Source organism: Borostomias antarcticus (assembly GCF_949987555.1).
Source record: "Borostomias antarcticus genome assembly, chromosome: 7".
Taxonomy (NCBI): Eukaryota; Metazoa; Chordata; class Actinopteri; order Stomiiformes; family Stomiidae; genus Borostomias; species Borostomias antarcticus.
In genome coordinates this window covers 1679112-1702532 of record NC_140240.1, presented here as the reverse complement: position 1 = coordinate 1702532, position 23421 = coordinate 1679112, and the positions used below count along the sequence as shown (strand labels likewise).

The 23421-nt window shown below is 46.0% G+C and overlaps 3 protein-coding genes across 3 annotated transcripts; all 3 read left to right on the top strand.

Annotated features, from left to right (window-relative positions):
• Positions 1–844: 844 nt before the first annotated feature.
• LOC311311271 (insulin-like growth factor-binding protein 6) lies at positions 845–2084 on the top strand (the record flags this gene model as incomplete). Its single annotated transcript, XM_084440951.1, has 3 exons — positions 845–1181; positions 1704–1786; positions 1971–2084. 3 exons carry the CDS (start codon positions 845–847, stop codon positions 2082–2084), a joined length of 534 nt encoding a protein of 177 aa, XP_084297077.1.
• Positions 2085–4147: 2063 nt separating this feature from the next.
• Positions 4148–13363, top strand: LOC311310872 (phosphatidylinositol 5-phosphate 4-kinase type-2 gamma-like; the record flags this gene model as incomplete). The annotated part of the gene is made up of 10 exons (XM_084440454.1): positions 4148–4297; positions 4703–4800; positions 7298–7394; positions 7864–8013; positions 9046–9192; positions 10084–10122; positions 11784–11897; positions 11992–12265; positions 12923–13026; positions 13283–13363. The coding sequence occupies 10 exons, from the start codon at positions 4148–4150 to the stop codon at positions 13361–13363; spliced, it is 1254 nt and encodes a 417-aa protein (XP_084296580.1).
• Positions 13364–15561: 2198 nt separating this feature from the next.
• LOC311311269 (G-protein coupled receptor 182-like) lies at positions 15562–18866 on the top strand (the record flags this gene model as incomplete). The annotated part of the gene is made up of 4 exons (XM_084440950.1): positions 15562–15587; positions 16156–16171; positions 17106–17393; positions 18063–18866. The coding sequence occupies 4 exons, from the start codon at positions 15562–15564 to the stop codon at positions 18864–18866; spliced, it is 1134 nt and encodes a 377-aa protein (XP_084297076.1).
• Positions 18867–23421: the final 4555 nt, after the last annotated feature.

The window sequence follows — 23421 nt, the reverse complement described above, 5'->3', positions numbered from 1 at the left end:
ATCTATCTATCTATCTATCTATCTATCTATCTATCTATCTATCTATTTATCTGTCTGTCTGTCTGTCTGTCTGTCTGTCTGTCTGTCTGTCTGTCTGTCTGTCTGTCTATCTATCTGTCTGTCTGTCTGTCTGTCTGTCTGTCTGTCTATCTATCTATCTATCTATCTATCTATACGGTAGCCTATACAGTTAGGGTTACAGGTTCATGCACCTTAAATGTCTGCCTGAACTGTGATGATATTTATGATGGATGCTGTAGACAATCTTAGATTGTTGTTGTTTTTGTTTATCTGATGTGCTTTCAGTGTGTGTATACGTTGTGTGCTGGACCGCAAATTGCCTCAAAGGACAGTTTTCTAAGTCTAAGTTGAATACATATGAGGAAGCTAGCTAGATAGCTATCCACCAGCAGAAACCAAACTCCGAGAGAACTATTAGTGATGTAGAAAGAGCAGAAGTCCCACTGATTGATGACGGGTTGGGAAACAGCCCTGTTCTACTAATGCATAGGAGGTGTGTTAGAGACAAGGGAAGAAGGGGTGTGCTCAACAATCTGGAAATGAGAGGGGAGACTAATATTTCTCTCTCTTTCCCTCCCCCTCCCTCTCTCTCAAACTTTGGGCTCTTTAAAAGCATCTGTCGGTGCTGTCTGTCGCTCCATTATTGCTCTGCCGTAGCTGGAGGGGATTCCACTGCACTCTGCCTCTCTCACTGCCAGGCAGCGGACCTCAGCTGAATCACTAGCCAGGGAGGAGGAAACAAGAAGATTAAGAACTGACCTCAGACGTGGTGACTCTGGACTATATTGCTAGCACTGGTGGACACCGTTTAACTATCAGGAAAATGCTGCTGTACCCAGACGTCGTGGCCCTGGTCTTCCTGCAGCTCGCCCTCGCCAGCCCGTGGACCCTGGCCTCCCGCTTGCCTCCGCCCAGGGGGTGTCCCTCCTGTAAGGGCTCCCAGGGAGGGAGGGCGGCCTCACACAGACACCAGGCTGCAGAGCCCAGCACCACTGCCCTGGCCTCGGGAGAGCCATGCGGGGTCTATACCCTGAGCTGTGCCCGAGGACTCCGCTGCACCCCCCCACCGGGGGACGCCAGCCCGCTACACGCCCTGCTCCAGGGGAAGGGGGTCTGTAGTGCTAGCAGGCTCAAGACAACGGAGAAGCCCAAGCCAGCAGGTAAGGCGTCTGAGACAGTGTGCGGGAAGACAATACTGAGATTGTAAGAATAACCCTAACCATGCGGCAGCATAACCCTAACCCTAACCCTGGGGGGTCAGACTTCACACCCGAGCTCAGGCGTGACACATAGATACGTAAATCCAAGTGAATGATACTGTAGATGTCGTCCATCAGCTGTGTTAATGCTGGGACCGTACAAACGGTGGTTCAAATCTGTGTTTGTAGTAACTACACTATGCTAAGATGTGCCTTGTTTCCCCCTAGCCACAGACTCAACACCAAGCGAAGATCTGGAGAAGGTAAAATACTCCAAACACTTCTTCATTAACACGGATTCTGTTGTATAATGCAGTTAGGAAACACTAACACATGCTTCTAGAGTAGTGCTTATCATAATAATCCAGAGTCTCTCTCTCCCCCCCTTATCTCTCAATCTCTCTCTCTCTCTCTCTCTCTCTCTCTCTCTCTCTCTCTCTCTCTAGGCTCCATGTCATAGGTTACTTGTCTCTATCCTTAAAGTCATTGAATCCCAAGTCTTTCCTTCCGACACTGACATTTATATGCCCAACTGTGACAAGCGTGGTTTCTACAGGAAGAAGCAGGTAGGTTGGTGTTTATCTATCAACATGCTTCTGGAAGCTTCTGGAAGTGTGTGTGTATTAGTTTATGGCTTCATGTCTGGTCACATGTATAAATCACTGCTCTACCACGTGTGTGTGTGTGTGTGTGTGTGTGTGTCTGTGTGTGTGTGTGTGTGTGTGTGTGTGTGTGTGTGTGTGTGTGCAGTGTCGGTCATCCAGGGGTATGCAGCGTGGCGACTGCTGGTGCGTGGATGAGAGTGGCGCCCCCACGCCATCCCGCCCCAACCAGGAGGACGCCCTGAGGTGTGACAGCGTATGACGCGCTGCTGACCGTCCTCATCAGGAGTGTCTGGTGAAGTTCAAGAGCAAGTGGACAACGAGGAAATGAGAGAGGAGATTTGACAAGTGCTGGACACTACTTGACCAATACAAGCCAGGAACCAAATGTTTCATTGTATACTACCTTCGAGCACACATTCTCTCTAAAAGGGTTCTATCTAATAATACCCTGAATACTGTATATAGGTGTTCTTGTGCCCTCTAGTGATGAAAATCCAAACAGTAGAACCCAAGAAAAGAGGCTGCACCTAGTTTTAGACAGAACAAGTTTGGATTTGTACTGTATGATATGCTTTGTTTTTTATTTCAGCAGCTGCATCATCTAAGTTCTTACAGTCATGATATTGGTTAATTTTTCTATCTTCTTCCAAAGTGTGTAGTACTGTATATAGTAGGAGATATGGTGGATCGCCCCATTTTTATTTCATTAGCCTTTATTTAACCAGGTTTAGACCCATTGAGATTCAAATCTCTTTTTCAAGAATTTAAATTGAATGTCAGAATTGTACACCTCTGTTGATGTATCCAATGACCCCCAACGGCTCTGAAACTATGCACTTAATAATCAGAACATGTCTACAAACGACTGGAAGACCTGCTGCGTTTCCACACAAATCATAGCACTCAGTATGTCATACAGTACTGTATGTTTTCATCTTACAAAGTATAGTATTTTGTACACATATAATGTAAACCTGATTTATTATTTAATTCACAAGTATGTATTTTTGATAATGATTTACTGTAAACATTTATTTAAGTGTTTTGTTTTTATTGTACTGGGCATGACAAAACATTTATGCCGCACTTGTTAGGCTACAGTACCTGCTGTATATTATCTTTCATTGCTATTCTATTTATGTTGCTCATTCTAAATACACAAGCAACTGTGAACTTGTTTTGCTTATCAGCTGAATGAATCAAAGCACATTGAAGGCTAAGTAACTACATTTCAAAAATACCTTTTGAAAATAGTCTGTATGGTGCAGTATGGTTTGCATGGTGTTTTATAAATGAGGAGGTCTCATGCTCTCATAACATGAGGACAATTCAGAGGCTTCAACAAAAAGCTATTTGTGACTCAAAATAACCTTTCTGTGGCAGAGCTAGTCTACAGTAGGTTAGGTTCCCTTAATCCACAAATCTTTCTCATATGATCAAGTACTGAGGGAATTAGAACAGGACTGGCCCTATTCCATGACAATATTTAAGCTCCTCTAGTTTAGAGTTGGTGCCGAAGCTTGAGTTTGAATGAGACAAACCGTAACTGAAAAGGAATATAAGACAGATCCAAACAGCACAAGGGACCGTGGTTTTCAAAAAGTGGGTGAATATGCATGTGACTTTACATTGACACACACACACGCACCCACACACACACACACACACACACTCACACTGGTACAAACAAAGACTGTCTTGTTCAATTCCCGCAAATTTGATTAAGCAATCTAGTTAAAATGCATGGGATGGATTTAGATCCACACCATGAGTCAAGAAATAGGAATGAAAGAGAGAGATGAATTGATGAGTACCAGTAACCATCATGTTTAGTATGTTCTCATTTTGTCACTAGATCTGTTTTAAAAATGAGGGCAGCTAGAGATATATCTTGACTGGTAATTATAATGCTTTTTAAATTCTTGCTTCGGGACTGCCATGTGGCTGAGTTTGTGGGAGGGGCCTGTATAGGCACACCTGGCCACCGGGGGTGTGACTCTGCCAGGTGATGCCAGATGTTTGACAGCGTGTCTGATGTGTTCTATCGGCTGGAATTTAGTTACTTGAGAGGGACTCTGTCTGAAGGCTACACAAGGTAACACGGTAAATAGATCAATCAAGTAATCAACGAGTAATTCTGTAATGCGCAGAACCTCAGGCGAGAGATAATTGACTGTAATACTGGAGTCTACTCATGTGAGTAACTTTTACCACCAAGCGTTTGCTTCCTTTTATTGATTGTTGCAACCATCTTCAATCGCAGAACGTCTATCTCTCCATCGTTCATAACAGAAGGGCTTCCCCGTTGTTCCTCAGGGTGGAATGGCTTCTCCGGGCGGCACGGCGAGCACCCTGGGTGTCCTGGCTCCTAAAACCAAGACAAAGAAGAAACATTTCGTCCAGCAGAAAGTGAAGGTGTTCCGAGCCAGTGACCCAGTTTTGAGCGTACTTATGTGGGGAGTCAGTCATTCGGTAGGTCTGGGGTGTGTGTGTGTGTGTGTGTGTGTGTGTGCGTGTGTGTGTGTGTGTGTGTGTGTGTGTGTGTGTGTGTGTGTGTGTGAAGCGTATGTGTGTGAAGCGTGTGTGTGTGTGTGTGTGTGTGTGTGCGTGTGTGAAGCGTATGTGTGTGAGTGTATGTGTGAGAGAGTGTGTGTGTGGGTGCATGTGTCTGTGTGTGTGTGTGTGTGTGTGTGTGTGTGTGTGTGTGTGTGTGTGTGTGTGTGAAGCATGTGTGTGTGAAGCGTATGTGTGTGAAGCGTGTGTGTGTGAAGCGTGTGTGTGAAGCGTATGTGTGTGAGAGAGTGTGTGTGTGTCTGTGTGTGTGCGTGTGAGAGAGTGTGTGTCTGATCATTCTGACAGTGTGTCCACTGTCTGCAGGTTAATGAGCTGAGCCAGGTGCCTGTCCCTGTCATGCTGCTCCCGGATGACTTCAAAGCCAACACCAAGATCAAAGTCAACAACCACCTCTTTAACAAGTACTGTCAGCTTATGGAAACTGTCAATTGATATATCGATTGAATTCATAGCTACTCTTTCAGTGAATCCTTCCAAGGAAGCTTTCTGTTTAAGACATTGAATATCAGCATACTCCTTTGCCTGTGTTTATTCCAAACGAACCAGTCACATCTGAGGCAACGTGTTATTGTAAAGATGTAAAAGAACATGTTTGTGGAATATTGTACCAATGTGCTGCAAAGCTTTGGAGGTTTCCAGATTGTGCAAAATGGATTAGAATAGTTAAGCATGTGTCATTTTAAAGTTCTCTCATAGGGAAATACAGTGATACTGTGGGCCAGAGTATTATGAGTATAGTAGAGTATACTGTAGTAGTATGAGATAGTAAAACCTCTGGATTCAGCTCAGACAAACACAGGGATGTGCAATGGATAAGTAGTCAGGCGAGTTAGACTCACGATGACATGTCCACTGAAAGGAATGTGAAACTGTTCCTTGTGTGTGTGTGTGTGTGTGTGTGTGTGTGTATGTGTGTGTGTGTGTGTGTGTGTGTGTGTGTGTGTGTGTGTGTGTGTGTGTGTGTGTAAGCCAAGCAGCGAGAGAGAGAGACAGACAGACAGAAAGTGACATAGGAAACCATGAGAGAATTCTGTCAAACCCCACAGATGTCTGCCCCATTATAAGGTCAAAAGATGCATAACTGCTACAGGTTGAAAACGTAATCTTTGTTTATTGTTATAGGTGTTATAGGTGTTGTGTTTGTGTGTTGCAGCCCAGACAGAGACAAAACATTTTTTTAAAAGGTGGGTAGCTGGGGAGGTAGAGCAGCCTGTGGAGTGCAAGGTTGCCGGTTCAATCCCAGCTTCTAGCATTGTGCCAAAGTAGCCTTGAGCAAGACACTGAACCCCAAACCTGCTCATATGTGGCACAGTGGCATAGTACCCAGTACTGTCACCTTACAGCAAGAAGGTCTCCGGGCCTTTCTGTGTGGAGTTTGCATGTTCTCCCCGTGTTCGCAAGGGTTTCCTCCCAAAGAACCCAATATGAAAAACATGCAGAAGAACAGATGTTCTTCAGTCCGGTCCCTGACCAGGACCTGGACTGAGCACTTGGACTTGTTCCCCGGGCGCCATGAACAATGGCTGCCCACTGCTCCTGGCCGCCCCTGGAGGAGGATGGCTTGGATGGGATAAATGCAGGGAACAATTTCCACCTGAAGTAAGCGTGTGTGTGTTGTGTGCTGTGTTTGCCGCTCACACGTGTAATAATAATAATCACCGCTACTGTGTGGCCACTAAAAAGGCCCCTCGAGGTCCTGGGATTTATTTGGTGGATTTCTCAAATCCTTTAATCTGGTCTGGAATTCATAACCTAGCTGAAGACTGCAGCTTCCGCTTGGTCTCACTCTAATTAGCAAACACAGCTGCTGCATTCACACTGAAGAATACAGTATTCTTAAAGGTGGCATGGCTTAATTGACAGCCATGATGCACTAGAGTATGGACAAAATGGGACACCTACATATTACACCTACAGGAGCTTGTCTGACATCCCATTCTAAATTCATAGGCATTAATATGGAGTTGGTTCCCCCTTTACAGCTATAACAGCTTCCACTCTTCTGGGAAGACTTTTTATGTTATATTTTGGAGTGTTTCTGAGGGAATCTTTGCCCATTCATCCAGAAGAGAATTTGTGAGGTCAGACACTGATGTATGGACGAGAGGGCCTTAGATCACCAAGTGAAATGCTAAGCGTCGGATGGAGTGGTGTAAAGCACTTTTGTCCATATAGTGTATTATGAATGTATAATGCAACGGTTTGCAGTTTGCAGTTTTGTGAACAAAACCATCCTGCGTGAGCGTGTTTTCATGATAATACTGTTGCTTGCGATGTCCCCGATGTTGGTCGTTAGGTTCAGTTGAACAGTAGGAGATGTGTTTTGAGTTCACCTTGTGTCCCTACTCTGCTGCCCTGTGCAGAACACAGCCAGCAGTGATTGGGAGCGTGGTGTCCCATTTCTGAACAATGAAGTGTGACATTAGGGGCAGCTGTGGCTCAGTGGTAGAGCGTGTCGTCCAATGATTGTAGGGATTGTTCGAATCCCGCCTCCTCCTGTCCACATGTCGAAGTGTCCTTGGGCGAGACACTGAACCCAAAATTGCTCCCAATGAGCAGGTTAGCACCTTGCATGGCAGCTACCGCCATTGGTGTGTGAATGTGTGTGTGAATGGGTGAATGAGAGGCCATTGTAAAGCGCTTTGGATAAAAGCGCTATATAAGTGCAATCCATTTACCATTTACCATTTACATTACTGCCTCAAGTAGGGAAAGGAGACAGAGACGCAGATCCAGGAGGGGACAACGGACAGAAAAGAGGACACATGCTCTCCATGTCTGTTGACCCCAGTAATACTGACACACAGAGAGCTGCCATGGTTTAGATGTGTTGTTATTTTGTTACTGTAATACTGTAATTGCGCTAGAACAACGTACGATCTCTGTCTCCTCCCACAGAGAGAATCTTCCGGGACATTTCAAGTTCAAAGAGTATTGTCCTCAGGTGTTCAGAAACCTCAGAGAGCGCTTCGGCATTGAGGATCAGGATTATCAGGTACATCATGAATAATACTGCTGCACATAGGTCAAGGTCAAGGTCAAGGTCAACTTTATTTATAAAGCACGTTTAAAATCAACCAAAGTTGCACCAAAGTGCTGTACAACATATAAAATAAACTAAAACAAAAAACAGAACATACAGGTTTAGGGTTACATACATACATACATACATACATACATACATACATACATACATACATACATACATACATACATACTGTACTGTACACCCTGACGCTTAGATGCTATTTGGAAGCTCTGTGGTTGTGTGAAGCCATCTTCTCTGCAGGTACCTACTGTACCTGTCCAGTGTTTCCTAGAAAAGCTTTCTGTGTGGATGTGGGCCCTTTAACATTTTCATGGACTTTGCATAACATTTGCTTGAGCATCAGGTGATGTAAATATATATATTGTCGTATTGTTTATGCACTAACGCTACCCCTACCCCTACCCCTCAATCACAGGTGTCTCTGGCTCGCAGTCCCCCAGTCAAGGATGTGGAGGGTCAGGGCGTGGGTCTGCTGTTGACGTCATACGACCGGACTCTGATCGTGAAGCAGATCTCCAGCGAGGAGGTGGAGGACATGCACAACATCCTCTCCGAATATCACCAGGTAAATGGTAAATGGACTGCCATTTAGCGCTTTTCATCAAGCGCTTTTCCACCTTAGTGGCACTCAAAGCGCTTTACAATGGCCTCTCATTCACCCATTCACACACACATTCACACACCAATGGCGGTAGCTGCCATGCAAGGTGCTTGCTCTCATTGCTGCTCATTGGGAGCAATTTGGGGTTAGGTGTCTTGCTCAAGGACACTTCGACATGTGGACAGTCGGAGCTGGGATTCGAACCACTGACCCTTCGATCACTGAACCACCCGCTCTACCAACTGAGCTACAGCCGCCCCTAGGTAGGGTTAGAGGTAGGGTTAGGGGTAGGGTTAGAGGTAGGGTTAGGGGTAAGGTTAGAGGTAGGGTTAGGGGTAGGGTTAGAGGTAGGGTTAGGGGTAGGGTTAGAGGTAGGGTTAGGGGTAAGGTTAGAGGTAGGGTTAGGGGTAGGGTTAGAGGTAGGGTTAGGGGTAGGGTTAGAGGTAGGGTTAGGGGTAAGGTTAGAGGTAGGGTTAGAGGTAGGGTTAGGGGTAAGGTTAGAGGTAGGGTTAGGGGTAAGGTTAGAGGTAGGGTAAGGGGTAGGGTTAGAGGTAGGGTTAGGGGTAGGGTTAGAGGTAGGGTTAGGGGTAAGGTTAGAGGTAGGGTTAGAGGTAGGGTTAGGGGTAGGGTTAGAGGTAGGGTTAGAGGTAGGGTTAGGGGTAGGGTTAGAGGTAGGGTTAGGGGTAGGGTTAGAGGTAGGGTTAGGGGTAGGGTTAGAGGTAGGGTTAGGGGTAAGGTTAGAGGTAGGGTTAGAGGTAGGGTTAGGGGTAGGGTTAGGGGTAGGGTTAGGGGTAGGGTCAGGGGTAGGGTTAGGGGCCCACCAGGACCAGCAGCATCGCACCTACTGTACAGTACACCATCCCATGTGGAAAAACGTTTTTGTAGTGAATATCTACTGTACGTTCCTATGTTCTGAATGTATGTAGTGAATATCTACTGTACGTTCCTATGTTATGAATGTAGTGAATATCTACTGTACGTTCCCATGTTCTCCAGCACATTGTGACGTGTCACGGCAACACGCTGCTGCCTCAGTTCCTGGGCATGTACCGGGTCACCGTGGAGAGCGAGGACACGTACCTCATCGTCATGAGGAACGTCTTCAGCCACAGGCTCCATGTGCACAGGAAGTATGACCTCAAGGTAGGGTGGAACCAAATAGTGATGTAACGGTATGAACATTTCACCTCACGATTACAGTGACCAAAATTATCACGGTTATTAGTATTATCGCGGTATTATAAAATGTGCTGAACATTTTTTTTTTAAACTACTGATACACACTGAAATCATTTCAATAAGTTTTATATTGAAAACCACAAATAAAATTAGCAGAACTATGCCCTTTTTGTTTGCATAAACATTAAAATAATGCATCTTGGAGACTGTTGCTAACAGAAATCAAACATGGTTTTAGTGAACATTTTATTGCGGTGTATCATTATACCAGTCATAGATAGAACCGCTAGAACCAAATTCTAGATCTGATCTGTTTAGCTTATTGCATACTGCCTGAGTCTCTGTGAAACCATAATTTGACATTGTCATGATTGTTTTTGATAATAATCTTTGGTACAGTAACACTTGACAATAGTTATGCTCAGGGAGAGTGGAACCAATGTGGTTACAGGGACTGTGGACAATGTACACATACAATATGATAAAGTAAGGTTGAGGTCAGCACACAGCTACTCCACAGGACTATTTATTAGGTAAAAGGTGACAACGGTTTGATGAAGACCCACACGGGTCGAAATGTTGTCACCTTTTACCTAATAAATAGTCCTGTGGAGCAGCTGTATGCTGACCTCAACCTTACTTTACCAGATGTCCTTTTGTCCTGCACCAGCGTGGTGGATGTGCTTGGCATACATTTTATTGTATTTCATTGACACATACAATATGAACCACTAGGGGGCACCTGAATGACATTGTGCTGTTCACAGTCTGCGACGCTGAATGGCTGCCTGGTTGGTTGAAACTGTGGAGTGAAAGTATGGAGTGTCTTATACAGCACGGCTGTTCTGTTTTCAGGGCTCCCTGGTGTCTCGTTCAGCTAGTTTCAAAGAGAAGGTAAGATCACAATCACAACTCATTTACCTTTTTTTTTTTTGCCTATCATCACTTATTTGCATTTCATTGATGAGCCTTAGTTTGTTCAGATTTGTGACGGTCTGTCCTGTCCTGTTCTGTCCTCTCCTGTCCTCTCCTGCTCTGTCCTCTCCTGTCCTCTCTGTCCTCTCCTGTCCTCTCTGTCCTCTCCTGTCCTCTCCTGCTCTGTCCTCTCCTGTCCTCTCTGTCCTCTCTGTCCTCTCTGTCCTCTCTGTCCTCTCCTGTCCTCTCTGTCCTCTCCTGTCCTCTCTGTCCTCTCCTGCTCTGTCCTCTCCTGTCCTCTCTGTCCTCTCTGTCCTCTCCTGTCCTCTCCTGCTCTGTCCTCTCCTGTCCTGCTGCCCTCTCCTGTCCTGCTGCCCTCTCCTGTCCTCTCTGTCCTCTCCTGTCCTCTCCTGCTCTGTCCCCTCTCTCCTCTCCTGTCCCCTCTCTCCTCTCCTGTCCTCTCCTGTCCTCTCCTGTCCTCTCCTCCCCTGTCCTCTCCTGTCCTCTCTGTCCTCTCTGTCCTGCTCTGTCCTCTCCTGTCCTCTCCTGTCCTCTCTGTCCTCTCCTGTCCTCTCCTGCTCTGTCCTCTCCTGTCCTCTCCTGTCCTCTCTGTCCTCTCTGTCCTCTCTGTCCTCTCTGTCCTCTCTGTCCTCTCTGTCCTGCTGTCCTCTCCTGCTCTGTCCTCTCTGTCCTCTCTGTCCTCTCTGTCCTCTCCTGTCCTCTCTGTCCTCTCTGTCCTCTCTGTCCTCTCTGTCCTCTCCTGTCCTCTCTGTCCTCTCTGTCCTCTCTGTCCTCTCCTGTCCTCTCTGTCCTCTCTGTCCTCTCTGTCCTCTCCTGTCCTCTCTGTCCTCTCCTGTCCTCTCTGTCCTCTCTGTCCTCTCCTGTCCTCTCTGTCCTCTCCTGTCCTCTCTGTCCTCTCCTGTCCTCTCTGTCCTCTCCTGTCCTCTCTGTCCTCTCTGTCCTCTCTGTCCTCTCCTGTCGTCTCTGTCCTCTCCTGTCCTCTCTGTCCTCTCCTGTCCTTTCTGTCCCCTCCTGTCCTCTCCTGCTCTGTCCTCTCCTGTCCTCTCCTGCTCTGTCCTCTCCTGTCCTCTCCTGTCCTCTCTGTCCTCTCTGTCCTCTCCTGTCCTCTCTGTCCTCTCTGTCCTCTCCTGTCCTCTCTGTCCCCTCTGTCCTCTCTGTCCTCTCTGTCCTCTCTGTCCTCTCCTGTCCTCTCTGTCCTCTCCTGCTCTGTCCTCTCCTGTCCTCTCCTGTCCTCTCTGTCCTCTCCTGCTCTGTCCTCTCCTGTCCTCTCTGTCCTCTCTGTCCCCTCCTGCTCTGTCCTCTCCTGTCCTCTCTGTCCTCTCTGTCCTCTCTGTCCTCTCCTGTCCTCTCTGTCCTCTCCTGCTCTGTCCTCTCCTGTCCTCTCCTGTCCTTTCTGTCCTCTCCTGTCCTCTCCTGTCCTGCTCTGTCCTCTCTGTCCCCTCTGTCCTCTCCTGTCCTCTCTGTCCTCTCCTGTCCTCTCTGTCCTCTCTGTCCTCTCTGTCCTCTCCTGTCCTCTCTGTCCTCTCTGTCCTCTCTGTCCTCTCCTGTCCTCTCTGTCCTCTCTGTCCTCTCCTGCTCTGTCCTCTCTGTCCTCTCTGTCCCCTCTGTCCTGCTCTCAGGTGAAAGAGCTGCCCACTTATAAAGACGTGGACTTCAGAAACAACATGCAGAAGGTCTACGTGAGCGAGGAGCAGAAACAAAAGACCATGGACAAGCTGAACAGAGACGTAGAGGTGTGTGTGTGTGTGTGTGTGTGTGTGTGTGTGTGTGTGTGTGTGCGTGTGCGTGCGTGTGTATCTTCAAGGTGCCTCCATGTGTCCTCCTCAGTTCCTAGCTCATCTAAGGATCATGGACTACAGCCTCCTGCTGGGGATCCATGACGCAGAGAGGCAGGAGGAGGCGCAGGGGGAGGAGACGGAGGAGTCGTCCTGCGAGGAGGAAGAGGAGGAGGAGGAGAACGGCCTGGCCCTCGCTGCTGCTGGCCCGGCCTCCTACGGGGCCTCGCCTGAGGGCATCGCGGGCTACTTGAACTCCTTCAAGCCTCTGGGTCCGGGAGAGTTTGACCCCTATGTGGACGTGTACGCCATCCAGGGTGCAGAAGGTGAGAACAGACTAGGAAGACAGAGGGTACTGACCTCTGACCTGAGGAGGAGAGCCAGAAAATATCCACTGTTGTGATGAACCTTTTTGGGCCTTTTTAGTTGAAACTGTGATTCGTAGAACATGCATGTAAATGGTAAATGTACTGCACTTATATAGCGCTTTTCCAACTTAGCGGCACTCAAAGCGCTTTACAATGGCCTCTCATTCACCCATTCACACACACATTCACACACCAATGGCGGTAGCTGCCATGCAAGGTGCTAACCTGCTCATTGGGACCAATTTGGGGTTAGGTGTCTTGCTCAAGGACACTTCAACATGTGGACAGTCGGAGCTGGGATTCGAACCGCTGACCCTTCGATCACTGAACGACCCGCTCTACCAACTGAGCTACAGTCACCCCATGCATGTGTAGTGTACAGCCCTGATTTCCATGCAAAGCACACAGCATTTTAAATGGGAGAACATAATGGAATATAGGACCTTATGCTATGTATAGTGTAGCCTCAGACGTACAGTATCATTACAGTAGTACAGTACAATACCACACTGATCAGACCAGACCCTCTGCCCAGTTACTGACCGCCCCCCCTCTCTCTCTCTCTCTCTCTCTCTCTCACACACACACACACGCACGCACACACACACACCCTAGGTGCACCTCACAGGGAGGTCTACTTCCTGGGGTTGATTAATGTGCTGACCCAGTACGACACCAAGAAGAAAGCTGCTCACGCTGCCAAGACTGTCAAACATGGGGTGAGTGACACACACACACACACACACACACACACAGACACACACACACACACAATCCAGGCCTGACTCTGGTCAGAATGTGCATTAGTCCTACCTGGATATAGAACATACTGTATCGGTTTACTCATTTAATTTAATTTCTTTACCAATTTCAGTTGGTAACATATGTTCTAGATATTCAAATGCTAGTATTGTTGTACATATGAGTTCTTGACCATTTGATTGGTGGGAAATATGTGTGTCTGTGTGTCTCCAGGCTGGCGCAGAAATCTCTACCGTTCACCCTGAGCAGTATGCCAAACGCTTCCGCGAGTTCATCAGCAAGATCTTCGCCTAGCGCTCCCCAGCAGTAGCCTTTCACAGAAACATCTTTATTACCACACACGCATCTGCATATCTGATTCTAATGTGTTGCTTAATGCCATTCAGAATTTTATGAATTAAATTGGAAATTCTTTGTACATACTGACTACAGACGGCAATATATTTAGTGATTTCTTCGTATGTTTCTAAAGAGCTATTTATTTGGTGGAATATATTGAGAGGATTGTTGAAACTTTGGGCCTGGTGGAGGAAGTGAGATGAAGCCATGCGGCCTATGGAGTCTGGATCGGTGGAGTTTCTCTATGAGTGGAAGTTTGACAACCGGACAAACTTTGACAACCTTTCAACCATGTGGTGGGAGACAGAGCGCAACGTCGTTGAGATCAGGAGGACAGCAGGACTGACATGAGGACTATTTTGTGAGGGAAAAAGATTTGTCTAGCATTTTAGAAAAAATGATGATTGATGTGTAGAGTGACAATCATGTTTTTACAGATCATTGCCTACAATATATTTTGTTTGATTTCATTAAATATTTCATAAAATTGTGAGTTAAATCCAGTGAAATGACAATCCCACCTCTTGTCTCAATTCCACTTCTTGTCTTCAAAAGGGGAAAGCAGAACCAGGTGGTCAGAATGTCCTATTGAATTATGGGAAATGACTACTAGACACTGTAGGGAAATACACCCTGTCGCTTTTTTTTTTTTTTTTTTTTCGTGTAACGTCAGAGGTCCAACTCGGTGTCGTGTAGCCATGCCAGCATCTCGGGTCCTAGGTCAAAGAGGCTGGCTCAACCCTGTCGCTGTTCCTAGAAATATGAATGTGGTGAATATGTCGGCAGTATTTCAATATAGCAGTCAGGCATTTGTGCCGCTAAAGCCTGTTCTTCCACAGGTTGCTTATCTATGATCTGAGGACCTACAGTATGTCTGTGTTTTTTGATCTACAGTACCTTCAGTATGTCTGCTTGTGTGTGTGTGTTGTGATCTACAGTACCTACATTATGTCTGCTTGTGTATGTGTGTTGTGATCTACAGTACCTTCAGTATGTCTGCTTGTATGTGTGTTGTGATCTACAGTACCTTCACTATGTCTGCTTGTGTATGTGTGTTATGATCTACAGTACCAACAGTATGTGTGCTTGTGTATGTGTGTTGTGATCTACAGTACCTTCAGTATGTCTGCTTGTGTGTGTGTGTTATGATCTACAGTACCAACAGTATGTCTGCTTGTGTATGTGTGTTGTGATCTACATTACCTTCAGTATGTCTGCTTGTGTGTGTGTTATGATCTACAGTACCTACAGTATGTCTGCTTGTGTATGTGTTGTGATCTACAGTACCTTCAGTATGTCTGCTTGTGTGTGTGTGTTGTGATCTACAGTACCTTCACTATGTCTGCTTGTGTATGTGTGTTGTGATCTACAGTACCTTCAGTATGTCTGCTTGTATGTGTGTTGTGATCTACACTACCTTCAGTATGTGTGCTTGTGTGTGTGTGTTGTGATCTACAGTACCTTCAGTATGTCTGCTTGTGTGTGTGTGTTGTGATCTACAGTACCTTCAGTATGTCTGCTTGTGTATGTGTGTTGTGATCTACAGTACCTTCAGTATGTGTGCTTGTGTGTGTGTGTTGTGATCTACAGTACCTTCAGTATGTCTGCTTGTGTGTGTGTGTTGTGATCTACAGTACCTTCAGTATGTCTGCTTGTGTATGTGTGTGTGTTTTAATGTACAGTACCTTCAGTATGTCTGCTTGTGTATGTGTGTTCTGATCTACAGTATCTTCAGTATGTCTGCTTGTGTATGTGTGTTGTGATCTACAGTACCTTCAGTATGTCTGCTTGTGTATGTGTGTTGTGATCTACAGTACCTTCAGTATGTCTGCTTGTGTATGTGTGTTGTGATCTACATTACCTTCAGTATGTCTGCTTGTGTGTGTGTGTTTTGAGCGTGCGTCTGTCTGTTTGTTTGTGAAAGGTTGTCAATGGAAATATAAGTATCCAGTGCGGCAGAGGTCAGTGAGACTTCCTCAGCGTAAGGGTTAGGGGTCAGGGATGCTTCCAGGAGTGTAGTGTTCTCCTGAGCACACAGCAGGCGACCAGGGGTCAGAGGTTAATCTCTGTCCTCACCCTGCCCCTCGTAAATCTGCTGACACGTGTTCCTGTTCCTCTGGGGAAGATAAAGCGAACAGGCTAGCATTAGAACAATGGACATTGCTGAGTGGACACAGAGGTAGGAGAGGGTTGGAAAAGGTGAAGTGCACTTTTCCGAGAGTTTGAAACAAATCCAAGATAAATGTTCTCAGATACATACTTTTGTATGGCATAGGAAATGCCTTCCTCTCAAATCATCTCAGCTGCCAATGCTTGTGTGTGTTTTGTAAGTTGATCTAGAGGATAGACGTCTCATCAGAAGAGCTATCTACAGGGCACAGGTTGTCTCAGCGGTTAAAAGCATTTTCAAAAACTGAGGCCGGACTATTTTCCAAGTATCTATACATTTCCTCTTTTACGATCTGTTCATCCTCAGCTCCCCCCGCCTCCTCCCCCGAAGAGGATATCCTCTTCCCTCCTTTCTGGTTTGTGCTGATTCAGTGTGTGTGTGTGTGTGTGAGTGTGTGTGTGGGTGTGTGTTTGTGTGTGCGCGTGTGTCTACAGGGACTATTCACATACATAAAGAGGCAGAGCAGAGAAAACCACCCAAAGACAGAGTTCTTGATCATTGTAAGTCTGTACGTAGCTCCCTAGTTCAACAGGGACAGTGTTGTGTATTCGTTCTACTGATCTCATCCTGTCTACAGACCTCTGCTGCCAAAGGTAAGTCTGCACCCCTCGAACCCTAACCCTCTCCCTCCATCAGCTTGTTCGATCATAATTGACATTCTCAGATGGACACTTCTAGAATGACAGCAGTTGAAAAACTGAAATTAATTGTCTGTGCACTAATAGGCTATATCATTCTAGGTTTACAATGGAGAGGAATTGTAGCTAGGAAGAGTTGACGTTACTGTGCGTATGTACAGTAACACATTTATGTTACTGTAAAATAGAGAAATAAAATCTTAGCTGTAACAGTCAGTTCAATTCAGTCAGCTTAATAAAATCAGTGTGTGTGTGTGTGTCAGATCAACTCATATCAGGTCACTGTCATGTCCATGGAAAAGAAAGAAGACTGTCTAATGTGTAGAACTTCACAAGGATATAGCTCAGCTGTCTAATGTGTAGAACATCACTGCCACATGGATATAACTCACAGTGTGTGGGCAGCACGGTGGCTCAGTGGTTAGCACTGTCGCCTCACAGCAAGAAGGTCCTGGGTTCGAATCCCGGTCGTTCCAGGTCCTTTCTGTGTGGAGTTTGCATGTTCTCCCCGTGCCTGCGTGGGTTCCCTCCGGGTACTCCGGCTTCCCCCACCATCATAAAGACATGCAACGTATGAATGTTGGTGGTGGTCGGAGGGGCCGTAGGCGCTGATTGGCAGCCACGCTTCTGTCAGTCTGCCCCAGGGCAGCTGTGGCTACAGATGTAGCTTACCACCACCACCAGTATGACTGTGTCTGAATGAATACTGGACTCTGTAAAGCGCTCTGGGTATCATGAAGGGCGCTATATAAATCCAACTTGATTGATTGATTGATGGATATAACTCGACTATCCACGGATGGGATTCACTCATAACTGGTAGCTTGTCTTGTTTCCTACAGTAGTCTCCTGTAATGGTAATATACTGTTGGTGTGCTGTCTCCCACAGGCCATGGAGAACTTCTCCCTCCTTCATAACCACTCTTTCTTTTATCATGACAACGACACGGCCTGGTTCCTCTACGGTTGCCACCTGGACCTGGACACCTCATCGCGCCGCATCGCTCTGTTCCTGCTCTACCTGGCCTTCTTCATGTCGGGCCTGGCCCTCAACTCTGTGGTTTTGTGGGTCAACTGGCGCCGGAGAAAGACGCGCAACGGCGTGCTGTTCTGCGTACTCAACTTGGCCATCTCTGACCTGATGATGATGATGGTGGTGCCTTTCTTCATGCTGGGGGTAGGCAGTGAACTTGTACTTATCTCCATCTTACATGTTCTAATCTAATATTCTTCTAAGCAAGTTCTTTGATTCCCTGGTTTGAGTGGTTTTCTGTGCAGTAAGTTACTGAGGAAACTAACTAAGTAAGTTACTGGAAACTAATAGAATTAAGCAATAAACTACGAGAGGCCGTGTGTTATAGTGATTTTATAACAGCTAGGGGGCGTTGTTAGGCACGACACGAAGCGGAGTAAAACCCCCCTAGCTGTTATAAAATCACTATAACACACAGCCTCGAGTGGTTTATTGCTTTTATACAACCGTTACTACATCTATTAGTGTAAAATAAACACACAGCAATGTAAAATATTAAGATTTATTCAAAACGAAGCATCATTCCCTCAATTCCGCCGAGCAAAATAGTTCCCCTAACAAAAGGGTTGCCAAGCAACAACAACAACTACAATGCATTGGATCAAACGGGAGGCGCATTAATACTGAAAATGGAATGATATGCGGTCCCAGGTGTGTGTTACAAAGTGTTTTAACACGGCTTCCAGCCAATCAGAATCAAGAACCAGAACTAACCGTTGTATAAGTGTATTTTAGTCACTGAGGTGTCAAACATGTAATAGAAGTTGTATCTGCTTCTGTTCATTGAAGTGTATCTTGTGTGTTTTTCCTCAGGCTATAATGGACCATGTGTGGTTGTGGGGCCACTTCATGTGTAAATTCACCAACCTGTTTTTCGTGACTGCTTTCTACAGCAGCTCTCTCTTCCTGGCTTACATGACGGTGGAGCGCTACCTGGCCGTGGTGCGTGCGGGGCCGCGCCCCTGGGGCCCCACAGAGAGGCGCAGGAGAGCTCTGCTGTGCGCGGCTCTGTGGATCCTGTCAGCTGCCATGGCCGTTATGGAGAGCTCCCACGTGCGCCTGCTGGAGTGGGATGAACCAGGGTGCTACTACTACCCGGAGCACAATTTCCTCAACTGGTTCATCTCCCTCACGTTATCGTCTTTGATCATTCAATTCCTGGGGCCGGGGGCCATCATTGTGACCTTTAACCTGCTGACCCTACGAGCAGTGCGAGCGTTCCCCCAGAGTCTACCCCGGAGGGATCTCTGGATGGTCCATGTTTACTCTCTGGTGTTCGTGCTGAGCTGGCTGCCGTACCACATAGACACCATGCTCATGCTGGTGGACGACCTGGACCCCCGGCTGCTGTCCTGTAAGGAGGTGGAGTACATCTACTTCGCCTACGCCGTCGTCCAATGCCTGTCGCTCTTCCACTGCGTGGCCAATCCCATCCTCTACAACTTTCTCAGCAGGGGTTTCCGAGGCAACCTTATGGCAGCGGTGGCCCAGCACCTGCCTAGAGAGGCCGTGACGAGGGGCGGGGCTGAGAACCACGCTAATAGCGATGGAGGACGCACTAAGAAAGCACAAGAGATGAGTGACACCAATACTAGCCAATCAGGTGTGGAGTCTTAGAGACAGTGAATCACTTTTGAGGAGGAAGATAAGGTCCAGCTCCAACGTCGCCCCTAAACCCTCAAGCCCTGAACCCTCACAGACTTCTTGACGTCACCTGGTAAAGTGTTTGAGTGCGAGAGGCTGCAAGGGGTCTAAATGGAATAAAAAAGGGATTGGAAAACACTTGCAACATCACGTTACATTGATGCCAAAACATATTTCTTAATATTGTGTGTTTTGGACTTTTTATTTTACATTTCAATTTTGCATAACGTTTTTCTTGTAGGCCTACATGTAAATTAATTTTGGGTCAAATCCCTTTTACATTATCACAACCCTTTGTGTTACCCTCAAAACTTTTCTGTTCAACTTGTTGAAATCATTTCACACACACACATTCACGCAAGAATGACAACCCTGATTTTTGCACCTCAAAACTATTTTCATATTCATGCTGTAATTCTCAATTCCAAGAACACTGCACTGAGATGGATGATTGTCATGCAGCTTTTAGCTGAGGAATCATATGATTTATCGCAGCAGTAATCTATATAATTTAGAACCATAGCCTACTGTACATATTTTCAAACAAATCAAATTATACAAACCCATAGGGTTGATAACTTAAAAATACTGAAACCAAAATAATTATTGTGCTACTTGTGCAGATAAGCAAGTCCAGCTGAAAACATATTTTGTTTTGTAACGTGAAGGTCTGGTTGATCCGTGCTTGTTTATTGGCTGTTCTTCAGGTAACCCCGTGTTGCACGTCACAACGATATAAACTGTGGGTAATTCCCTTAGGCGAAGAGTGCAGAAGTGCAGACCTACGGTAAGGGGGCATCAAGGGCTTAAAATGATTGCCAGAGAGCCCTCATGTACTCGACAATTTGACAATGGGCCAGCCCTCGCACACTTAGCGGGAACGCGCCTCAAAGTCCCTAAAAGGTGGACATTGGGACTGGGCCTAAAACTCAACCAAACTGTGTCAGAATGTCGGGTTTGATGTCTCCCCAAAGAATGTACATAAAGGACTGGCCTTGAGGTCACTTCCTCTTCCGCTGCTATGCACTTCCTGTTTTTTTTTGGTTTCCTTGTTGCCATCGTTGAAGGCTCCACAGTTCCAGGGAAGTTCCAGGAAAGGGATATTTCCCATGTCCTGTCCTTTAAAGTAGAGTATCTATCTAAAACGACTGAGCATGTTCAACAGGGAACATAGCAGCAAACCTACTATACACACACAATACTTTATTTTTGTGTCCTGTTCCTGTTCAATAGAAGCGAGAGTTTCCCAAAGATTTAAGACATCAGCTTTAGATGTACATAGCGCAAGTGATTGTTATGATTGTAATACTGCTGTAACATTCTTGCTACAACTACAATAACTTTTACTTTGAAATTCATTAAAAGTGTTTTGTTAACTGTGACATTTGTTAACGGTGACATCTCTCTACATCTCGTCACATGGCCACAGAACCTGCCCACAAGAGCATTCAGTCACGACACGAACCAGGATCAACATTTCTGTCCTTCTATTGAATCTACATGAATGGTCATGCTCCCTGGATCACTCAATACACACACACACACACACACACACACACAAAAAAATATATATTATGAAATTTTTATTCTGTTGCTTTTTGTTGTATGATGTTTTCCCTTTCCTTCCACTTTGAGTGGATAAAAGTTTTACATTAAAATATGAAAAAAAAAATCTATAAATCAAGCACACAGGTGAAGGTTAGGGTTGAACATCACAGGTCGGACAGTAACTGTATTGATAGCTGACGCTCTATGAATCATTTACATAAAAATAAAAACACAAAAGAGAAGCTTACATTACTTACACACATATAGCCATCAGATATATTCATTTCCAGGTATAAAAGACTATCATATTACGAAGGTTTATATTTTATGACCAAGATTCAAGCAACATACAGAGTAGTCCTCATGATACTGATATGGTCATCAGCAAACATTCTCATCACAAGGCCAATGGTCTACATTTCATACAACGTTTTCCTCACCAATAATGCACTCGTCCTTCCCTGTCTAAAAAAAAGGCTCCATCTATCTATCTATCTATCTATATATCTATCTACCTACCTATCTATCTGTCTATATAATCTGTCTGTCTGTGGGAATAATAGTAGTTTTGGTTGAAAGCCCCTTGTTTTGGAGGCGTGGCAGTGCACCAAAACAGTCACCAAAACAGTCACCAAAACAGCAGAAACACTCCGTCTTGTGAATGTGAGAAAAGAACTAAAGCAGGTTCTGGATAATAAATGTGGAGTGTTCAGGAATTCAGAATGCAACATTTGCAATACATTCACTTAAAAACAAAGGCATTTCATATATTCATACTTAAAAACCAAGGCATTTCATATATTCATACTTAAAACGGCATGTCTGGCAGTAACACTGTTGCTCTCGGACAAAGAGCTGCCACTCCAGAGGGTACATTCTCTTCCAGGCTTTATACACACCAGAACCAGAACCAGAACCAGAACCAGAAACCAGAAACCAGAACCAGAACCAGAAACACCTCCATCATCGATACACAAACACACGTCACAAATCTCAGTCTTCGATGTCAAAATGATGCGAGGGAAATCACCAAACCCATCACAGCTCTAAACCTCTGAACAGCTAGAGTAACAGAGTAACCCCTTTGAGTATAATAAACCTCTGAACAGCTAGAGTAACAGAGTAACCCCCTTTGAGTATAATAAACGAGAACCTACCATACAAACGTCAGAGCATACAACAACGATCTTGGACATGAAACACTTCTCAATATTTATATGACAATTATTAGCCTGGCATCACCATCCTGATCAAGTGAGCTCGGAGAGAAACAGGACGTGAGGTCATGTGGTCAGGATGGCTACGCCAGGCTAGACAATTATAGGAATAATAGTAATTTTATAATATATGTCTTTCTATACAGTTATTTTTTTACTCATTCTTAAAATACAAATCCTATCGTATTGGACGGTATTTTTTTTTTCAGTTGCGCCTCAGTATAGCATTGTTCCGGAGGATTAGGGTTAGTAGGACGGGGTGAGGGTGAGAGTAGGGTGAGGGTTAGCAGAACAGTGATTCGGTTTAGAGAGTGGTGTTGATTTTGAATCCACTGGTCTGCTTCTGTTTGAATCAGTTCAAAGTCATTCCGAAGAAAGAGTCCGATTCAGATTCAGGAGAACGAGTCAGCAGACACACTCTCACAGTCGTCCTACACTACTAGAGAAGACAGATTCGTACTAAGGAAGCGTTCTCAGTTTAGTTTAAACTGGCATCGTCTGTCAACAATGGTGGAAATCTTGACATGGTCTGCTACCATAGGACTCCAAGCACATAAGAGACGGGATGAGAAAGACAGAACATCAGTCTCGCATGAATAATCAGGTCTGTACTTCTAGTTTCTATGCCCTGTGGATGAGACGACCTGTAGCCACATGCTCCAGTTCTCCACATATAAGCATACAAGATAACATCTGTCCCCAACTCAAGGTCCTTTCTCCTCTGTCTGTTTGGTCTGTCTGACCGTCCCTCAGTCTGTGAAGCCCGGGACAGGACAGGACAGGACAGGGTCAGTCTGTGAAGGACAGGACAGGACAGGACAGGGCTCAGTCTGTGAACCCAGGACAGGACAGGACAGGACAAGGCTCAGTCTGTGAACCCAGGACAGGACAGGGCTCAGTCTGTGAACCCAGAATAGGACAGGACAGGACAGGGCTCAGTCTGTGAAGGACAGGACAGGACAGGACAGGACAGGGCTCAGTCTGTGAACCCAGGATAGGACAGGACAGGACAGGGCTCAGTCTGTGAAGGACAGGACAGGACAGGACAGGACAGGGCTCAGTCTGTGAACCCAGGATAGGACAGGACAGGACAGGGCTCAGTCTGTGAACCCAGGACAGGACAGGGCTCAGTCTATGAAGGACAGGACAGGACAGGGCTCAGTCTGTGAAGACCAGGACAGGTCAGGGCTCAGTCTGTGAAGGACAGGGTCAGTCTGTGAAGGACAGGGTCAGTCTGTGAAGGACAGGACAGGGTCAGTCTGTGAAGGACAGGGTCAGTCTGTGAAGGACAGGACAGGACAGGGTCAGTCTGTGAAGGACAGGGTCAGTCTGTGAAGGACAGGACTGGACAGGGCTTAGGAGAGCCTGTTGTTTTGGCAGTTCAAAGTTCTGGTAGACAGAGTGAGAGTCTGCTTCAATGCAGTAAGTGAATCCACTGTAGCCCACTGAGTAGCTCTACCCCCCCCCCCCCACACACACACACACACACTCACTCACTCACTCACTCACTCACTCACTCACTCACTCTCACACAAACACACACTCACTCACTCACACACTCACTCACTCACTCACTCACTCACTCACTCACTCACTCACTCACTCACTCACTCTCACACAAACACACACTCACTCACTCACTCACTCACTCACTCACAAACACACACTCACTCACGCACGCACGCTGGCTCACTCACTCACTCTCACACAAACACACACTCACTCACACACGCTCGTTCACTCACTGACTCACTCACTCTCTC